A 17,482-nucleotide genomic window follows, 5' to 3' on the forward strand; every position below is an offset into this window, starting at 1 on the left:
GCCATCCTACCTTGTCTCATCCTGGCTTCTGACTCACAATCCTCCCAGACCCCTCATAAGCTGAAGCTGTGTTTCCTGCCACCTATCCAACTTGTAGGCTTTCTTTCTGATAAGTATAGTGTCTGCTCACCACCTCCTACTCCTCAGAGACATGAAATCTTAAACATGCTTTCCTGTACATGTCTAGGACTAGACATGTCATCTGCAATTACAGGCTCCTCAGAAAAAACATAGTTTTTGTGCTAGGATGCATATATATGTTAGGATATATGGTGAGTACCCTGTTACAGAATAAACAACAAGGACTGAAGATATACTCAAATATAAAACAAGGGTTTTTCCTCAAAAGCCCTCATCTAACGTTTGCATACAAGGAAACCTCATTAAATACACAGCTGTCATTTCCAGTAATGCAAAACAACTACGGAGCTGATTAAATGCAGCAAAACTGAGCATGGCTATGAAACACATGACCCATGTTGATCAAACATGCTGATGGGAACCTACAACAGGTTTGTTGGGTTTTTGGTGTTGTTTTTTTGCAAAAATATTTATTTCTATATGTATAAATAGATATACAACTGTATTTAACGACCTGTCTTGTGACCACTATGGTTCACTTGACAGTCCAAATCACACGTTTACAGTTGCATCATTCTTAGTCCCATTACCAAGACTGCACTGTATACCCATGTTCCCACATGCCTGCTCACCCACGCACCCATTACTGTTACCTTGAACCCATCACAGTTATGCAAATGACTACCTCAGTCCCCTCCCCAACTCCCCCACCTGTTTGCCCATTCCTTTCACTTGTTGTAGTATTCATCATGAATGGGAGCCTACCACAAGGACAGATTAGTGCAGCCTATTTGAATAAGATACATGGCAGTCCCCATTGCACATAGTCCTCCTCAGTGCTGGCTTTTTTCCCCAAGTCATGGAGAGCCACAATATACACACATACAACATAAATTTTGACTTCTTCTACACTGTCATAGCTGAACTGTGCCTTTTTCCCATTTCCAATTATTCCTGTTTCTTACTTCTTCACCAGCCTTAAATGCCTGGCAAACATCACCAAATGAGGCCCCAAACAGTTTGCCTTGTTGCTCCATCTCTCATATGATTAGTGTGGTCCCACCCTCTATGAAGCTGAACTGGACCAGGTTGCCCTGCACCTCATCTGTATATAACTGTTTGGAGCATCCCAGGAGTTATGACAAGAATACCCAGTTCCAATCATAAGTGGAGCTAATTAGCACATAGATCTTTGGGGGCAGTGTCTGGAGTACACACACATACTGAGCTGTGCTGAGCTCTGGAATCACCATAGTTTGAAACATTGTTGACTTTGCTGGGGCCCAGCCCAGTGACCTATATAGTAAATTGCAAGCCTTTTGGCTTTGGACTAATACCAAGTAATGTACAATAGGTAAGTGCTAATTTTTAAGTGTTGCTTAAAAGTGTGTTTATGGAGTAGTGATAAAACTTGCAGCAGTTTCAAAAAAAGGTGACATGCATCAATTCTGGATGGACTAAGTATATAGATACAAATTACTATAGCTATGTTTAATTTCAAGGTCATTGTTTTCAAATTTGCTTCTCATTTCCATGTGCTCTGGGAGATCAGCGTCTGACAGTAAGCAAGGGGGGAAGGGGCTGCAGGAGGAACAAGTTGAGGGGAGGCATAGGGCAAGGGGAATACCTGAATGCGGGCCCCCCCATTTATTTTCCTTGCTGTAGCAATAGGAGGGGGACAAATTCAAGATAAATCTCCAGTTATTAGATTCTGTACCTGAAAATTATAACAAATTTATAATTTTTCTATATATATAAAATATAATTATTGGCAAGTCATCTTATAATCAGGATCATCTTATATTCAAATAAATATAGTAGTTCCATTCACTTCTCTGAGACCAGGAGTAGATCAGTTGCTTCTTAAGTCCTTGAGGCAAAGTGATAGAAAGCAACAAAAACAAAGGAGATCCTTTATATGCATAGGTAGAGATTTCATTTACCTTACCGACCACCTGTGTGGGAACCATATCATTTTTAAAATTGTGTATGAGGACCTCTGGCCTTGCAAAGCCAGTGTTAACTCTTCTGTCAGGCCTGCAAAACATTTGCTATCAGTTATACCTTGTATCTTTTGTTGCTTACCTCCCTCTTCAGAATTAACCAGTTCTTACACCCTCTGCTTACATAGCAGTATTCCTTTTGATAAAAGAATTGGGTAACTGTGTCCCTGAAAATTGGAAACTTCCCCAGGTTCAGGGTGGAAGTTGGGGCGGTAGTCTTCCAAGCTTCACCTGAAATAGGGTTGTCTATGTAAAACAAAAACAACATATTGCTTGCAGTAGCATGATGACCCTACCGAGTACTAGAAGTTTTGGATTTTTTTAAATTATGCAGGTTAAAATTCTCCATAAGATTATTTGGGGAAAGTGTCTGGATCTTTTAGTACCATAGAAGTTTGGAACTGAGGAAATTTTTCAGGGAATGGTGGAAAGAAGGATCCATTTATCATTCTATAATACATCGTGCAAAACTTTAATTCGTACAGTACCTTTTTATATCTGCATTTAAAAAAAAATGTGACTTCATAAAAGGTTTGTATGAGCAAAACATTTTAACAGAAAGTGTGATTAAAACATGCTAACCTCTTTAATGGCCTTCTGTAGATGCTTTATTAATATTGTGTATGCCATTGATTAGAACATGACTTCTGTTTCATTTCCATTGGTTCCAGCAGGGTGAACTGTGAATAGCTTAAGGTGTGTTTAATCGGTGTCAGGATCCCTGTTTATCCTGAGTGCAGGACTGCAGATAACAACATATATGACTATTTTAGCTGTGTTTTAAGACTACTCAATAGATGCAAACATACTGGGAATGACACTAGAATGATCACTTAGAAAAGGAGTGTCTAACCTCCAGCATGCATGCCACAAGTGACAATCTCTTTGTTGCACATGGCAGATGGAGGAGGGGTCAGGGAGCAGAAAACAGAGCAGCTGATCAGGGAGGGAGAAACAGGCAGAGCAACAGATTGGATAGGGGAAAGTAGCTAATCAGAGTGGCATTTGGGGAAGTTCAGGGCTTAATTTGTAGCATGCATGTAAAGAGGGTTGGCTGCCACTGACTTGGAATTATTTTTAAAAACATAATCGTTGTCTTCCCCCAGAATTTATAGAGTTTGTTCTGATTTTAAATATGCAAATAAATATTTGTTAAAACTATTTTCCATTCATCATCAAATGATTAGCTTGTCAGTGTTACAAGAGTCCTGTCCAAGGCAAACTTTCTTTGTTTCACTCCAAAGGCTCCATTTTCAAAAGAAATATTCTCAGGAACTCTGCACAAATATATATCCAAAAGCAGTTTTCATGCACTTCATACTCATTGTTATCATTGAACAGTAGCATAGATGTTTCACTTACACTTATCTTTTTCCTGGTTTGAGCTGGTTCATTTCTATTATCATTTCCTTGTAGTAATGCACCACTGATTTATTATTATTATAAACAGATTCTACTTTTAAATAAAATGTGTAGAAATTTATTCTAAAATAGCTTCCATTCAGCAGCACTTTTAAGTGTTACTCTCTGAAATGGTGCTTGAGGAAGTTGTCACTCCTGATTCTCCTTTATGACTTCATGCTATTTATAATCATTTTTCTCAGAAATACTTGAGGCTTTTCTCTTGTAAGTTTACAAGATTTTTTTTGTATTTTTGAACTTAAGCTCAAATGTACTTGCAACTTGATTCCAATGATGAGTGTAGTTAATGTGCTTGAGAAAATAATCGTATTACATTACTGATCATAATTTTTCAATTAGAGAAGGCCTTTATTATCAGTGAAACATCAGCATATCTGCCTTTTACAAAATGTACGTTTCACATTAGAATTATATTTAGTCTGTATGTCTACACATGCAATTAATGCTATTTAGCTTTACTGCGCAGTAAACTAATTTACTGCACAGTAAGTGCCTGCACATGTAGACTGTGGTGCTTTAAGATGCAATAGATTAGTCTACTGTGCAGTAAACATCTCATATAGACACGGCCAGTGTGTGTCATGTTGGAAGCACTTTATACCTAAATTTTAGTTTGAAGGTATGCAATAGCTTTTAATTACTATTGTCAGTTTCTAAATTCTGCTGAGTATATTATTTACCCTTCGTCTGTATAAATAATGTAAAGAAAAAAGGCCACAAAAATGATCACAGTTGTAAACTTGGGGCCTTTAAATGCTAACTTCTAACTAGAATTTTTTTTAAATTCTGTAATCAGGCAAATTGCAAAAGTCTTACAGTGGTTACAGATGAGTAGAAAGTTTATTTCGTTTCTAACAAAAGCATTTTGTGTGAAACTGCTTTTCATAGATGACCTTTTCCAAACAATCATCAAAGAACTCTCATAAAGGTATTGATATATACAGCAGTTGCCATCTCAGATCTGTTGATTTAATTTTGATAAATTTTTGATCTGAATAATCAGTTGACTTGATTTTTTTTTTTTTTAATATGGCTTCACTATTTAATTTTGCTATGTCCCCTCTCAGAGGTTTCAAAGGATATTTCTTTAGATGCTTGACTGCCTTGCCTTGTCTATTTGCTCTTATTTTGCATGCCAGATTGAGCCAGAAGCCTTTTTTTCTCATTGTGTACACATAGTGTTAATGGATTTGCAATGTCTCTATTGCCTCATTACTGGAAACAGCTCAAAACACAGAAGTCTTTCAGTGTATGCAAATAAGGCAGAATCATCTACCTGAGAGTTAATATTCTCTACTTTTAAGTGTATTCTAAATCTAATGTTTGTATTTAGAGCATAACATCCTGTTCTTTTTTTTTTTTGTGGGCAAAAAGCTAAGCAGGCTCAGGCAGCTGTTTGATGTTGGCTTCAAGTGTTATTAATTTCATATTCTATTATTCTTTTCACTGTAGCACAAGTGAAGCTGATGTGGAGGCTGTCATGGATAAGTTGTTTGATGAGCTGGCTCAGAAACAAAATGATTGTACGTAAGTTAATTTCTCTTGAAAGAGAATACATTTAGAACACAATGCCCAATCTCCACTGACCAATTAATAAGTTCCATTGCTGTATATGGGTTGATGCCACACTCAAGTGGCAGTCATTGTATCAGCATTTTGTCTAATTTATGTGTTGAATCATGTGCTATTATTCATCAAGCTATGCATTTCCTATCTGTAAGAGATGAATTTTATAGTAATTATCCAGACAAGATTGAGTCTTTGTTCATGTTCCCATAGTAACTAGACCAAGGATTCTGAAAGTGCAAGGCAGAGAGCTGAGGCTGAATAAAGCATGTGGAACCATTGCAGACTTCACATTTGAAGAGCTGTGTGACAGAGTGAGTACCCAGTCAAATCTAGATCAGTTAACACTCAGTCTTTTCACAATGTTTTTAATTTGATATTTCCCGAACTACAAGTAACTCAAACTTCCAAGCTTCTAAAAACTTGGGGAAAAGATTTAAATTCAAAAGGGAAATATAGCCCTGGGAAAGAGCAGAAAATGTTTCCTTTTGGATTATAGCACAGTAGCTCACACTTAAAGGCAATCTAGGATCTAATTGAGAATCCAAATAGAATTATGTGGCTGATATAATAGTTTTGTTTTATTGGTTGAATATTGAAATATATCCATATCTAAATAGAGTTATCATGATGTTAAGATTTTGGGAGAACTTGATGCTCATTCAAGGGGCTGATGGCATTGCCAAGCAGCAAACAAATGAATGCCAAGTGTCTTCCAGCTAGGGTCATTGCACAGCTCAGTCATAACTAACACTAGTTCTACTATTCAGTCTTGTGCTGCATCTAAGCAAAGATAGTAAACAGCCCATCACTCCATGCTATTTATAAGATGTGGTCATAAGGTAAATGGGATGCATCACATTGTTTCACACATGACCTAAAGTTTGAAGATGGATGTCGAAAAGCAAGTGTAGCCCACTGAACATTCATTTGGTTTCTGAAATAATAATCTTAGCTTGTTAAGTAACTGGATTTGTAAGATAGACTGATAACACATATATTATTAACATTTTTCAGCACTCTTTGTTAGAAGAGCCTTTTTTAGTTGCTTATGATTCTGCCAAATTCGAACTATATTGGAGTAATTAAGGTTCTGTGCAAAGGAATCTGTGTATACTGTTTGCTTTAAGCTATATGGGAGTAATTAAGGTTCTGTGGAAAGGAATCTATGTATACTGTTTGCTTTAAGCTGAAGCCTTCCTCCAAGAAATTACATGAAAGCAAAGTTTAAAAGAACATTAAGGATACAAATTCAGGCACTCAGAATTTGGGATATGCCAGGATTCCCTGCCCATAAGGCTTAATCAATTTTGTTCTATATCTGAAGTATGGTAGTCATTCATTACATGATCACATACAAACTTTTTAACATAGACCCTCTGTCTTCCTCAATGCACAGGATGGAAAGTGCTTATGTGAACACATTCAATTTTCTGTACTAACCTGATAATTCAGTGTGTGGCTCATACCTTTTGTGACATACCATTCAAATCGTGCTCTGTATACAGCATTATTTATTTCATCATGGAATTGTCTATGGTGCTCATCACTAATATAATATAAGAGTTTCACAAAGGTGAATTAATTCATCCTCACAACATCTGTGTCAGGTAAGGTGGTACCATGTCCATTTTACAGGTGGGGATTAAGGAACACAAAATGTCTGAAGTGTCTGCTAAGTTTGGTTGCCTGACTTGAAATGCCAAGAGCCTGATTTTTTTTTTCAGTGAATGTAGCGTTTGATAGCATTTGTATATTCAATATCCAATTTCCATTGGCATCAGTTGCCACTGAGAGCTTATCATTTCAGCAGATCTGGCACCCACAAAATGGAAAACATGCAGTTAGTGACCACCTATGAAAAAGTTTGGATTGATTTATCCAGCATTACATAGTAACTCTGCAGCAGAAACAGAGATAATTTAAATTCTCCAGAGATGACTTCAGCTGCCTGAACCATGAGACCATCTTTTCTTTTCTTTCCTGCAATCTCCTGATGTACTTGCTATGCACCTTATGAAATCCTCAACAAAGGAGGTGGGAGTAATATAGACAACAGCCTTGTTAAATAATACAACCCTGATTCATTATGTGAGTGCTGTTTCTTATGTGCTGTCAATAAGACAGCAGTACTGTGGAAAAATGGCATCTGATCTTGGTAATTCAAGATAGTATCACAATTAAACTCGTGGCCAAGTAAGATGGCAAAGAACACTTTAATTCTGGAATTCCCTAAATTTGGAGTGTTCAACTTTGCAGACGCAGTGGTCTTTTAACCTAGGCAATTCCTTAGGAATTTTAAGAAGTAAACTAAAAAACTTGGGAATTCCATTCTGAAGAATCATATTGACCTCTGTCTAGGATCATCAGTGTGGTTAGGAACTTTTGGTCTACAAAATACATGTCTGCCATGTGAGCTAACAATAACTAGAAGCAAAAGTAGATTATAGAGATCAGCTTGCTAGGGCAGTGGTTCACGATCAGGATGGTGCATAGCTGCCACTTCAGGATAGAACAACCTTGTGCCTGTTTCTATGAGATGACATGCAGGAAGCAGCTGTGGCAGAAGGGGGCGGCTAAGGGGGACATGAGCCCCAGGCATTGACTTTAGAAAAGGACCACCTGAGGTCCCCTTTTCCTGCTGGTTTGTGCTCTGGGCCAACATTTCCCAAGTACAGCGGGCACTTCTGTGGTTGCCCACCCACTCTGGGTTCCCCCTGCATGCTTGTGCAGCTCACAAGTGAATCAGCAGCAGGGTAAGTGACAAGGCTGCAGTAGGGTGTGCGAGAGCAGCCCTCAGTACAAATTGGGAGTGCTAGGGAGACAGTAGGCATTTGGATGCTTTGGGGAGGTGGTGCAGAGAAATTCCTGGAGCAGGGTAGAGAAGGACAAGGCGGGTGGGAGGGTGAGCAGCATCACAGCAGGCAGAAGGGGAAGCATGAGAGTACCCACCATATTTGTGAAGTGCTGGCTCAGGGCCCAACCTTTACTAGTTGCACCTCTAGGAAATCAGACCACATACATTGTAGTAAATGCTTCTTCTGCTGGGCTCAGACAGGGCAAAATAGCAATGCTTCAGACTCCAGTACCAAATCCCCCAGCTGAGGATTGGGCCCTGACTTTCTCCCAGGGTGCTGGGTGAGTTGTGCCATCAGTTGCCTAGCAGATAAGGTGCATTTTGCCCTGGGAAACAAAGAAGCCTGCCTTGGCATCTCTCTATCTTGTGAATCCCTGTGGAACCCCCAGGGTCCAATCCATGAGACTCAGGGCTCACTGAATGAAGGAGATGCCCTGCCCTCTGCACTTGCATGTCAAGGCATCATGTTCTATTTCTCCATGTGGCTACATGTACAGCTGATTTAATGGACCAGTTTGCTATAAATGTGTATGTGTTTGTACATATGTGCATGTGCACACCATTATTTTAATGCACTGTAATAATTACACTTTTGAATTGCAGAGCCACTATACTCAGAAAAGTTAGGCAGGGGTGTCTTTTGTCTAAAAAAATTGAGAGCAACTGCCTAAGGGGTAGGACAAATAAGAGGTAGCCATGAATCCCAGTGGTAAAATGGGTACCTGAGCAGCAGCAGCAAAACATTGACATTTAAAAATCCTACACTCCTGTTCTACTTTGCCCCATCCTAAACCCTCCACACTAGTTATTGCCCTCTTGTATCACATTCTCCCTCCATTACCCTCTGAATTCAAGCTAAGCAGCTTTCAACTTTCTTCTTGTTATCTTGACACCATGACATTATCTTGACACCATGACAATGAGAACATGATCCTACGATCCTGTGAGTTGCAGATAGCATGATTTTGGAAGGAATAGCCATGGATTCTGTGCATGGAAGGAAAATAAATTAGTAGAGAGGGAAGTATGTGTTCAATGATATGTTCTTGTTCATTTTGTCTTCATGAAAAATGCTAGACTGGGGTTTTGGGTCCTGAATATCCCAGCTAAGAGCGGTTATCTGTTTTGTGTCACTGTCAAGACACAAGGATATTTAGATTTTGGATCAAACTCATTGTTTCAAATTAAAATGGTTAATCTCTCCCTGTCAGCAGTGGAGTAGACCTAAGCAGTAAGACTTTTATATTTAAGTCAATTACTAAATCCTTGAGAATCTGGCAGGAATGGCAAGTGAGAGTTTTCAAGCGAGTTTACAGGATGTGGTGCGTAGTTTTTTCCTGCTGTGGTGTTTCTACAAGTAGTAGTAGAGATGGATAATAAAGACACCTCTGCTTGACCTGTGTTTTTCCTTTCTGCTGGTAGACAGCTGATTTCTGGTGTATGAAGTATAGGCTGGGAAGTCATGGTAGAGAAAAGATACATAATTTAGAAGCATAAGTTTAAATACTACAATAGCTATGGAGAAAATAATGGCTTCTTGGGCAACCAGACTCAGAACTTATTGCCACAGACCTCACAAAGAGATTTTGCAATATGGAAAATGCAAGACTTAATTTCAAGATTAACTGGGACTATGAAATTACTAATGAGTGATGTATAATATCATCCCATGTTGGAAGTGATGATATGGCCTCATCTATAGCTATACAGCTATAAACTGTTTTGGAGAGTTAGGAAGGGCAATGAATTCCCAAGTGATCTTCTCAGGGACCCTTCTGCTACCATGCCTGAGGGAAAAGAAACACAAAAAAACCCTGGAGATAAGCTGTTGGCTCAGTGACTGGAGCAAAACTAAATATTTTTAATTTTGTGGAACATCAGAAAACAGCTAAGTGGAAGAGGAGTTCTATGAACAGGACAGTCTGCATCATAGGTCAGTCTCAGCTGGAGATTAGCTTGTAGCAGCCTGGTTGATATTAAGTGAACAATACAAAGGAAAGATGATACCAAAGCCAGTGAAGTGCAGGCTGCTTATGTCACAAATAAATTGAACTGATGTTACAAACTGATGTTACAAAGATAGTGAAGCAGAAGGCAGGGCAAGGCAGCACCCTAGAAGCTAACTGGCATAACGTTTTGTAGGCCACAGACTCAAAGGTGGTCTGCTTCAGAGTAACGTGACTAACAACTGTACTCAAAGATAGTGAAGAGAACATTTCTCAATTGCTTTATATACAACCCTATGCAGTCTGATAACAAGGAGGAGGAATTGAAAAAAATAATTGATGAGAAGAAATCTGGTAAAATTGATATTATTGAAACCTACTGGGGTCATCAGAATGTTAAAATCTATAGTTATAGACTGCTTAGAGAGCACAGATTGGGTTATGGAAGTAGCTCAATGGAGTACTTACAACGATCCGTGATAGGCCACTGAATCAAACCAGATGTGGTTTTTTTCTTAAACATCTGTCTGCAGTATGTATATAGAAAAATTGTTTGTACAAATCCTGGGGGATTTCTGCTTGGGAGAGAGGTGCTGAAAATATAATTCAGCAGGTATTAAAACAAAAGGTCTAAAATGATAGATATTTTAATATAAACAGACCTGGACCCAAGATGAAATAAGCTTGGTTCTCATTAAGATAAAGATGAATTAATTGCTGAACTGGAGATTGATATTTGGATTGGGACCAGTGATTGTGACCTTATGATATTTGGTATGGCTGAAAATAATCCCAACTGATAAAATTTGTCTGTGCTTCAAATTTCCCGAAGTTCAAGAAAACCGTAAACAAATTTATCTAGGAGGGAAGATGTTGACAGAAAATGTGAATGAAACTCAGGAGCTCTTTCTTAAGGAAAAGAAGTTTTTTTAGTTATCCAAAAAGCTGCCATTTCCCTGAACACCTTTTGGCTAAAATTTTATCCTGATTCACTGGCAGTTAAGGAGCCAATTTAAAGATAAAGAAGCAATAAAAAAAAATAGACAAAGGCAAATAATATTAAAATCTTTCTAAAATGTGGTAAGAGAAGCTAAAGATGTCAAGGAAAAAATATCTGGCAAAAGGACAATAAGAAGGTATTTTTAAAGTTTAACAGGCTGAAAAGACATTCTTACAATAATATAGACCTGTTACTAGATGTAGATTGTAACATTTCCAATAACAATACAGAAATGGCAGAAATGTTCAGCAAATAGTTTTGTTCTGTTTTAGGTTATAAGCCAGCTGATGTTCTTATATCAGGAGAACAATGAAGTATTGTCCAGGGCATTGGTATCTAAGGAGGATGTTGAACATCATCACTAGATATTGTTTAGATATTAGGCTTGGATAATTTGCTTCTAAGAGTCCTAAAAAAGTTGATCAAAGAGATCTGTGACCTGCTGATATCCATTTTAATAAATTTCGGAATGCAAGGGAATTCCCACTAACCAAAAATGTTAACATTCTAAAATGTCAAGTGCAGTGACATGGGCTAGTTAGGTTTTTGCCGGTTCTGGGCAGCCCAGTGTTAAAACTGATACAAGATTCAACTGATACAGAATTTATGCCAGTCAACATGGTTTTCTGGAAAATAAGTAATGTCAAATAAAACTGCTGTGATTCTTTGCTGTAATTTATAAATTTGGTTGATTTAAAGGCAGCTGCATGGATATGATGTACTAAGGGTATTTGACCTGCTAATTAAAATATTGGCACTATAAAATATCAGTACTTTGTGTTCAAAAGCTCATCTAAAATCTTTCCTGACCAGGAACTTGGTCCAGAGAGAGATCACCTCCAAAAATATCCTGGCTTCTCACTAGACTGTCATAGCTACATCACTCCAACAGTACCACAGTAATTGAATACTTATTTATTGGTAAGGGAGATATGTGAAGGCACATGTCAAATGGATTAAAAATTGGCCAGATGAAAGAACTCAAAACAGTTGTCAGTGGGGAATCATCATCAAAAGGATGCAAGGTTCTACAGGGCTTGGTACTGGGCTATTCAACAACTTTTTTTTTCAGTTTTCTGGAAGAAAATATGAAATTGCTGTGGATAAAAATTTAAGTTAAGGTAAAGAGTTACAGAGTGGTAAATTGCAAGAAAATGAATGTTATACAGAGCACTCTGTATAACTTAATAATCTGCAATCCTAAAAAGGATTTAGAGGTTATAGTGGCCAAAGCAAGTCAACATGAATCTTCAGTCTTAAGTGATGCTAAAAAAATGTGTGATTCTTGGATGTATAAACAGGAGAGTACGGAGGTAATTTTACATCTCTGCATAGCATTAATAAGACTGGTACTAGAATACTGTATGCCATATTGGTGTGTCAACAATTTTTTTAAAGATGTTGAAAAAAGAGAGTGCAAAAGAACTGCAAAAATGATTCAAGGCCTAGAGAAAATGCTTTACAGTAAAAAAAAAAAAAAAATTAATCTCTCTGTTTACCTTATTAGAAAGAAGGTGGGAAAGTACCTTAGTACAGGATACGGCTACCTTCACAGAGAGAAAATACTAGGTATGTAAAGAGCTGATTAATCCAACAGAAGAACACATAAGAAAAAACTACTGACTAGGAGCTACAGCTAGACCAAATCGAATTAGAAATTAGGTGCAGATTTTTTAACAGTAAAAGTTGAACAAACTGCAAAGGGAAGAAATGGATTCTCTATCTCTCAGAACTTTCTATAAGAGAGATTGGATGTCTTTCTATTAGAGAGATTTTAGACAAACATAAGTTGTTAGACTCAATAGAGGGGTGAGTGAGTGAACTAAATGGTATGTAAAAGTTATACTAGATGGTCTTTTGGTGCCAATTTATTCCACTGGTTCCCCTCAGTTAAAAGGAGTAATGCCATGAAAGCTGCCCAGCCGCAACAGCCCAGGGGTTGGTCATGCTTAATTACTCTCCAGGGGAATGGGTGCTGACTATGAGTGAGATCCTGGTTTTCTCTGTTTAAAAATCCCAAATTCTCTTATTAAAAAATAAGACAAAAAATGCTGCAGATTCCCTAATTAAAACCCCCCATATCCGCATTTTTCCACAACTAAAATGAAACACTGCTAATATAGGTATCAGTTGAACACAATGTTTTATTGATATATTTACAACTTTAAAGCAGTCTAGAAGCCTACCAGTGCCTCAATCACTTTAATAAAATAAATTCTAAATACCTATATATTTTGGCATTTGATTTTGTTTTGTTTTTTTTGTCATAGAAAATCAGAGTTCCCCCTGCCCCCTTTGCTCACCAGGGTAAGGATCCAGCTGCAGTCCCCCCCCCCAGTGCTTTGGTGCTGAGCAGTCCTGATATGCCGGTGCCCTACCCCTGTCCAAGTGCCCATGCCAGTGCCCTCTCAGTCCTGATCCACAGTCCCCCAACCTGCTGACCCCTGGCCCTGCCAGTGCCTGTCACTCCCAGTCTGCAGCCCCCAGCCCTACTGGTGCCTCTCACTCAAGCCCTGCTAGAGGGGGCCCTCAGCTACCCACCACCCTGACTGGCCCTGCACAACTCACAGGATGTTGGTCTGTGGGGACACAGTGAGGATGGCATCTCATGCAGAAGCACAGGTAGCAGCTGGGCCACCCCACACTGCACCGCACCACTGGCTGTGGGGAGGAACAGTGCCATGCTCCACAGCAGTGGCATGAAGCCAAGCGTGGTTCTGGCCTAGGCCATGCTGTGGGCAGCAGGAGAATGGCAAGGGGCTCCAGGTGCTCTCCATCCCAGCTGGGTCGGAGCACAGTGACTGTGGCTCATGTGGGTGGCAGCAGAGCAATTCCAGTCCCAGCATGGGCTGGAGGAAGCAAAAGAGGGATGCCTAAAAGGCCCCCTGCCCCCTTCCCTCACTGGAGGGGCAGCACCCCCTGGCAGGCCCTGTTGGCAACAGCACGGAGCTGGGCTTGCTGGTGGCACCCAACACTGCCTCAGAACCCCGCTGTCCTGCCACAGCCCCTGTGCCTGGATATCTTTCCCCAGCACTGGTAGGCGCCCACCCCCACTCTGCGCACCCCTGCCACATGCGCACGCACACACATCCATTCCCCACAGGCCCCTGGATAGTCCCCAAACCCTAACTTTCCCCATAGACTTACCTTTATCCAGTTGCTGGCGCTGTTCCCACCACCCTGCCTGGCTGTATGCCAGACATGTGTGCATGCATACATGAATATGGCACCTACCTGCCTCCAGTTGCCCTCTCCCTCGATCCTTCCAGCCCCAAGCAGCTCCTTCCAGGCTGGAACACTGCTAGCCTGCAAGGGAAAACTCAAAGTTTCCTGCATTGTTTTAAGGAGGGAAAATCCATGTTTTTGTCCTTTAAATGAGAAAATCCATGTTTTCCCATGGCAAACAGAAAACACAGATCCCTGGTGCTCACTAAGGTCACAGACAGAAGCTATGTGGAGATGAAGTATGCTCAGTGCAGATTGGAGAAACCCTCTGTGCTAAATACAGACAGTCAAAAAGCCCTAGGCTGTATTGATTCAGTACATGCAGGTTAGTCTAGGATACAGAGACTAAATTGAAATGGAAGTGAACACACATTTACCTTTGATTCAGGAAATGCAGCCACAGGCCTTCAGGGGTTCAAGCCAGAAGCTGGGGAGTGCTACAGCATGATTCTCTGGCACATAGCCAGCGTGGGCTATGTATTTGCTTTCTCTTCCTGCTGCCTCTAAAGTCTCTGGGATTTGCAGTCCACAATCACAACAACAGGACTCTGCATGGTTGCTCATCACTTCCTCTTCTTGCTTCCAGGTGCCTCTGGGATGTATAGTCCACAGTTGCAACCAGCAGTAAGTTTGAGCTCGGGAAGGGGTATTTAACTCCCCCCTCCCTGGCCTCAGACTCCAGCTGGGGTTTGCCGGGGGGTGGGAGGGAAGGGCATTCCCTCCTCTTCCCCTGCTGCTGACCGGGCTACATCCCCAGCTGGACTTGCCTCCCCACACTCTTGTCAGCCAACCCTCACTGCTCAAGCTATGGAGCACAGGGGCGGGGCCAGCCCCTACTCTGTGGAGCAGACAGCACAGCCCAGTCTGGGGCTGCAAAGCATACTGGGGGACTGTGATTTAACTTGAACCAGGAAGGGGTCTGGGACAGAAGTGTCATAAACTGATTTGACCCATATCAGTTAAGTCTGATACTACATTCAACCAGGTTCGTCTTAAACTAGTTTCAGGCTTTTTGAAACTGGTTTATGTGCACTGAGCTTCTGTTCTGTTATAGGTTTAAACCAGTTTCTGATCACTTAAATTGGTTTATGTGTAACTTCTGTCCCTAGCCCTGCTGAACGCACTGGTTTAAGAACAGGAAGCATGTTTTATAATGGAGACTAGCCATCTGCTGTGCAAGCATGTGTGTGTGAGATATTTACTTGACAGACGTAGAGATGCATATATAAGGTATTTGTTTATAAAGAAAGTTTGTGCGGACACTGTTGCATCTATATCACCATCCACCAGGGGAACTTAAAATATTTATGTAAATACATTAACAAATGAAACCTCTCTCTCATTTATCACTGGTATACCCATTTGTAAAACAGTACTTGATTTAGAGAGTATTAACTTCACTTTGAAATTCTTATTGAGTGCACTGTAATTGTAGTAGTGACATTTGAAGTGTATGCTAGTTTCTTGGTCTGGCACATGATCATCTCTTGGCAAAGAAGCACAGTAAAGTTAAGGCTGTACAGCAGGGATGTCAAATATGTGGTCTGTAAGATGGATCTAGTCCATAGAGCCACTCCATCCAGCCCACTGGACTACTGGCATGGCTAGGGAGAGTGGGCTGCTGCAGAATAGCCACAGTCACCCTCCAGTCACTTTGCTGGTTACCACTGATGTGGCCCTGAGGCCCTACCACCTACTCTGAGCTGGAGTTGAAACTGCTGCTGCTGCAATGACAGGGCACACACAGAAGTGGCAGCTCCAGTGCAGGGCACTTGGTGGGGGCTGGAGCCACCACCATGTTCTCCAGTCTAGAGCCAGAACTGCTGGAGTTGTTACTGCAACTTCATGCCCAGGTCCAGGTCTGGCTAACAAGGACCCCCATGGTCTGTATCTGGCTCAGCGCACAAGTCTGACACCCCTCTCCCACCTTGTGGCGGCCCTAAATATTTCAGAGAATGCTATTTAATTTATGAATCTCTGCTGGAGTACATAAGGAGCAAGGATGTGCAAGATGACAAGAATTCCTATATAGAAAGAGATACTGTTATTTATAATCTGAAAACAAAGTTAATATTTGTTCTGGATGGAAATTTGCTATAAATTTGTTCATGGTAACTCAGACGACCAACACGTTACATTTAAAACATAATTAAGTGATAATTACACCTTAAGTAGTAACCAGCCACATTTGCATTATTATGCCATAAATTGAACTGCATGTAGACAAGCCACAAAGTTATTCCATATATAATGCTCATTTGAATCATGCCTTAAATTGAATGTGTGTCTAGGACCTGTCAAAACTCCATGTGCTGCCTGATGGTGGGCTCCTTATATATAGAGAACTATAAAACCACATGTGCTACCCAGCTTGGTGGCAGACAGGGTTTATACAGTTCCTTGTGCATAGGGAGCCCAGTGCCAGGCACCCCATGTACCTAGACCTGTCAAAACTATGTGTGCTGCTCAGTTGGGCAGCACACTTAATTTTAGAGCTTCTGAGGCATGGGGAGTCCAGGACTGGGCTGTTATAGCCCAATGCTAAGCTTCCCATACATTGAGCTGATTGTCAGCTGGGACCGGGGACTGGTTTGGTTCCTGGCCCCCATTGGCAATCAGCTGATTGGTTCCATTTTGCTGTTGCACAGGGGAGCCCAGCAAGTATAGCACAATTGGGGTCTAATTGCTGATTCCAAAATCTCGTGTCATGCCATGCCCACATGGCATGGCAAGACAAATGATTGTTGGGCTCAAGGATTAGATCCCATTACATTTTAAGTTGAACATCTGTCAGGGGCCTCAGTGATGGTACAGTCTGTACTAATGAAAATCCCAAAATAAGTAGAGTTCCCAGTTATAATCAACTATTTGAAGATTAAGAAATACGGAAAGAAAATGACATTTTGCTGAAGCCTTTTTTGCTAAATCATGTCAATCAAATATCTGTTTTGGCAAAGGGGTGGGGAGGAAGGAGGGATTTTGAAATTTCATGTCAAAATAAAATCTTGATTTTTTTTTTTCCCTTCATTTTTGTGTTACATTATCCCAAAGCATTTCAGTAATAATAGTGTACAATATAAGATGTTCTGATGTGTCAGGTCCTATCATGGCATAATAACTGGAAATATTCCTGTAATTTATTTTTAAAATTAAGGGCAGCTGCTACTTCATGCAGATTGAAAATCTTCTCTTATTTGCTAAATCAAAGTAGGATACAGAAAACAGCTGCTCCTCTAATTAATACACCGAGTGCTTTTTTTTATTGAATGTTTCAGTGTCAAACTGTTCCATTACAACATAAACAGGAGGCTCTTTGATCTAGAAAACAATGTTTCAGTTGGTGCTAAGTAGCAGCTGTTCTTAACAGTCATAAAAATAAATA

General features: G+C 40.2%; 1 protein-coding gene across 2 annotated transcripts in view; it reads left to right on the forward strand.

Annotated features, from left to right (window-relative positions):
* LACE1 (lactation elevated 1) overlaps positions 1 to 17,482 on the forward strand; it is a 121,929-nt gene that overhangs the window by 68,295 nt on the left and 36,152 nt on the right. For both annotated transcript variants that reach the window (XM_019537863.1, XM_019537864.1), the window contains 2 exons: positions 4,959 to 5,029; positions 5,286 to 5,386. In XM_019537863.1, coding sequence (XP_019393408.1) covers positions 4,959 to 5,029; positions 5,286 to 5,386 — 172 coding nt within the window. The remainder of the gene's footprint in view (positions 1 to 4,958; positions 5,030 to 5,285; positions 5,387 to 17,482) is intronic.

Source organism: Crocodylus porosus, unplaced genomic scaffold, assembly GCF_001723895.1.
Source record: "Crocodylus porosus isolate Cpor-Errol unplaced genomic scaffold, CroPor_comp1, whole genome shotgun sequence".
Taxonomy (NCBI): Eukaryota; Metazoa; Chordata; order Crocodylia; family Crocodylidae; genus Crocodylus; species Crocodylus porosus.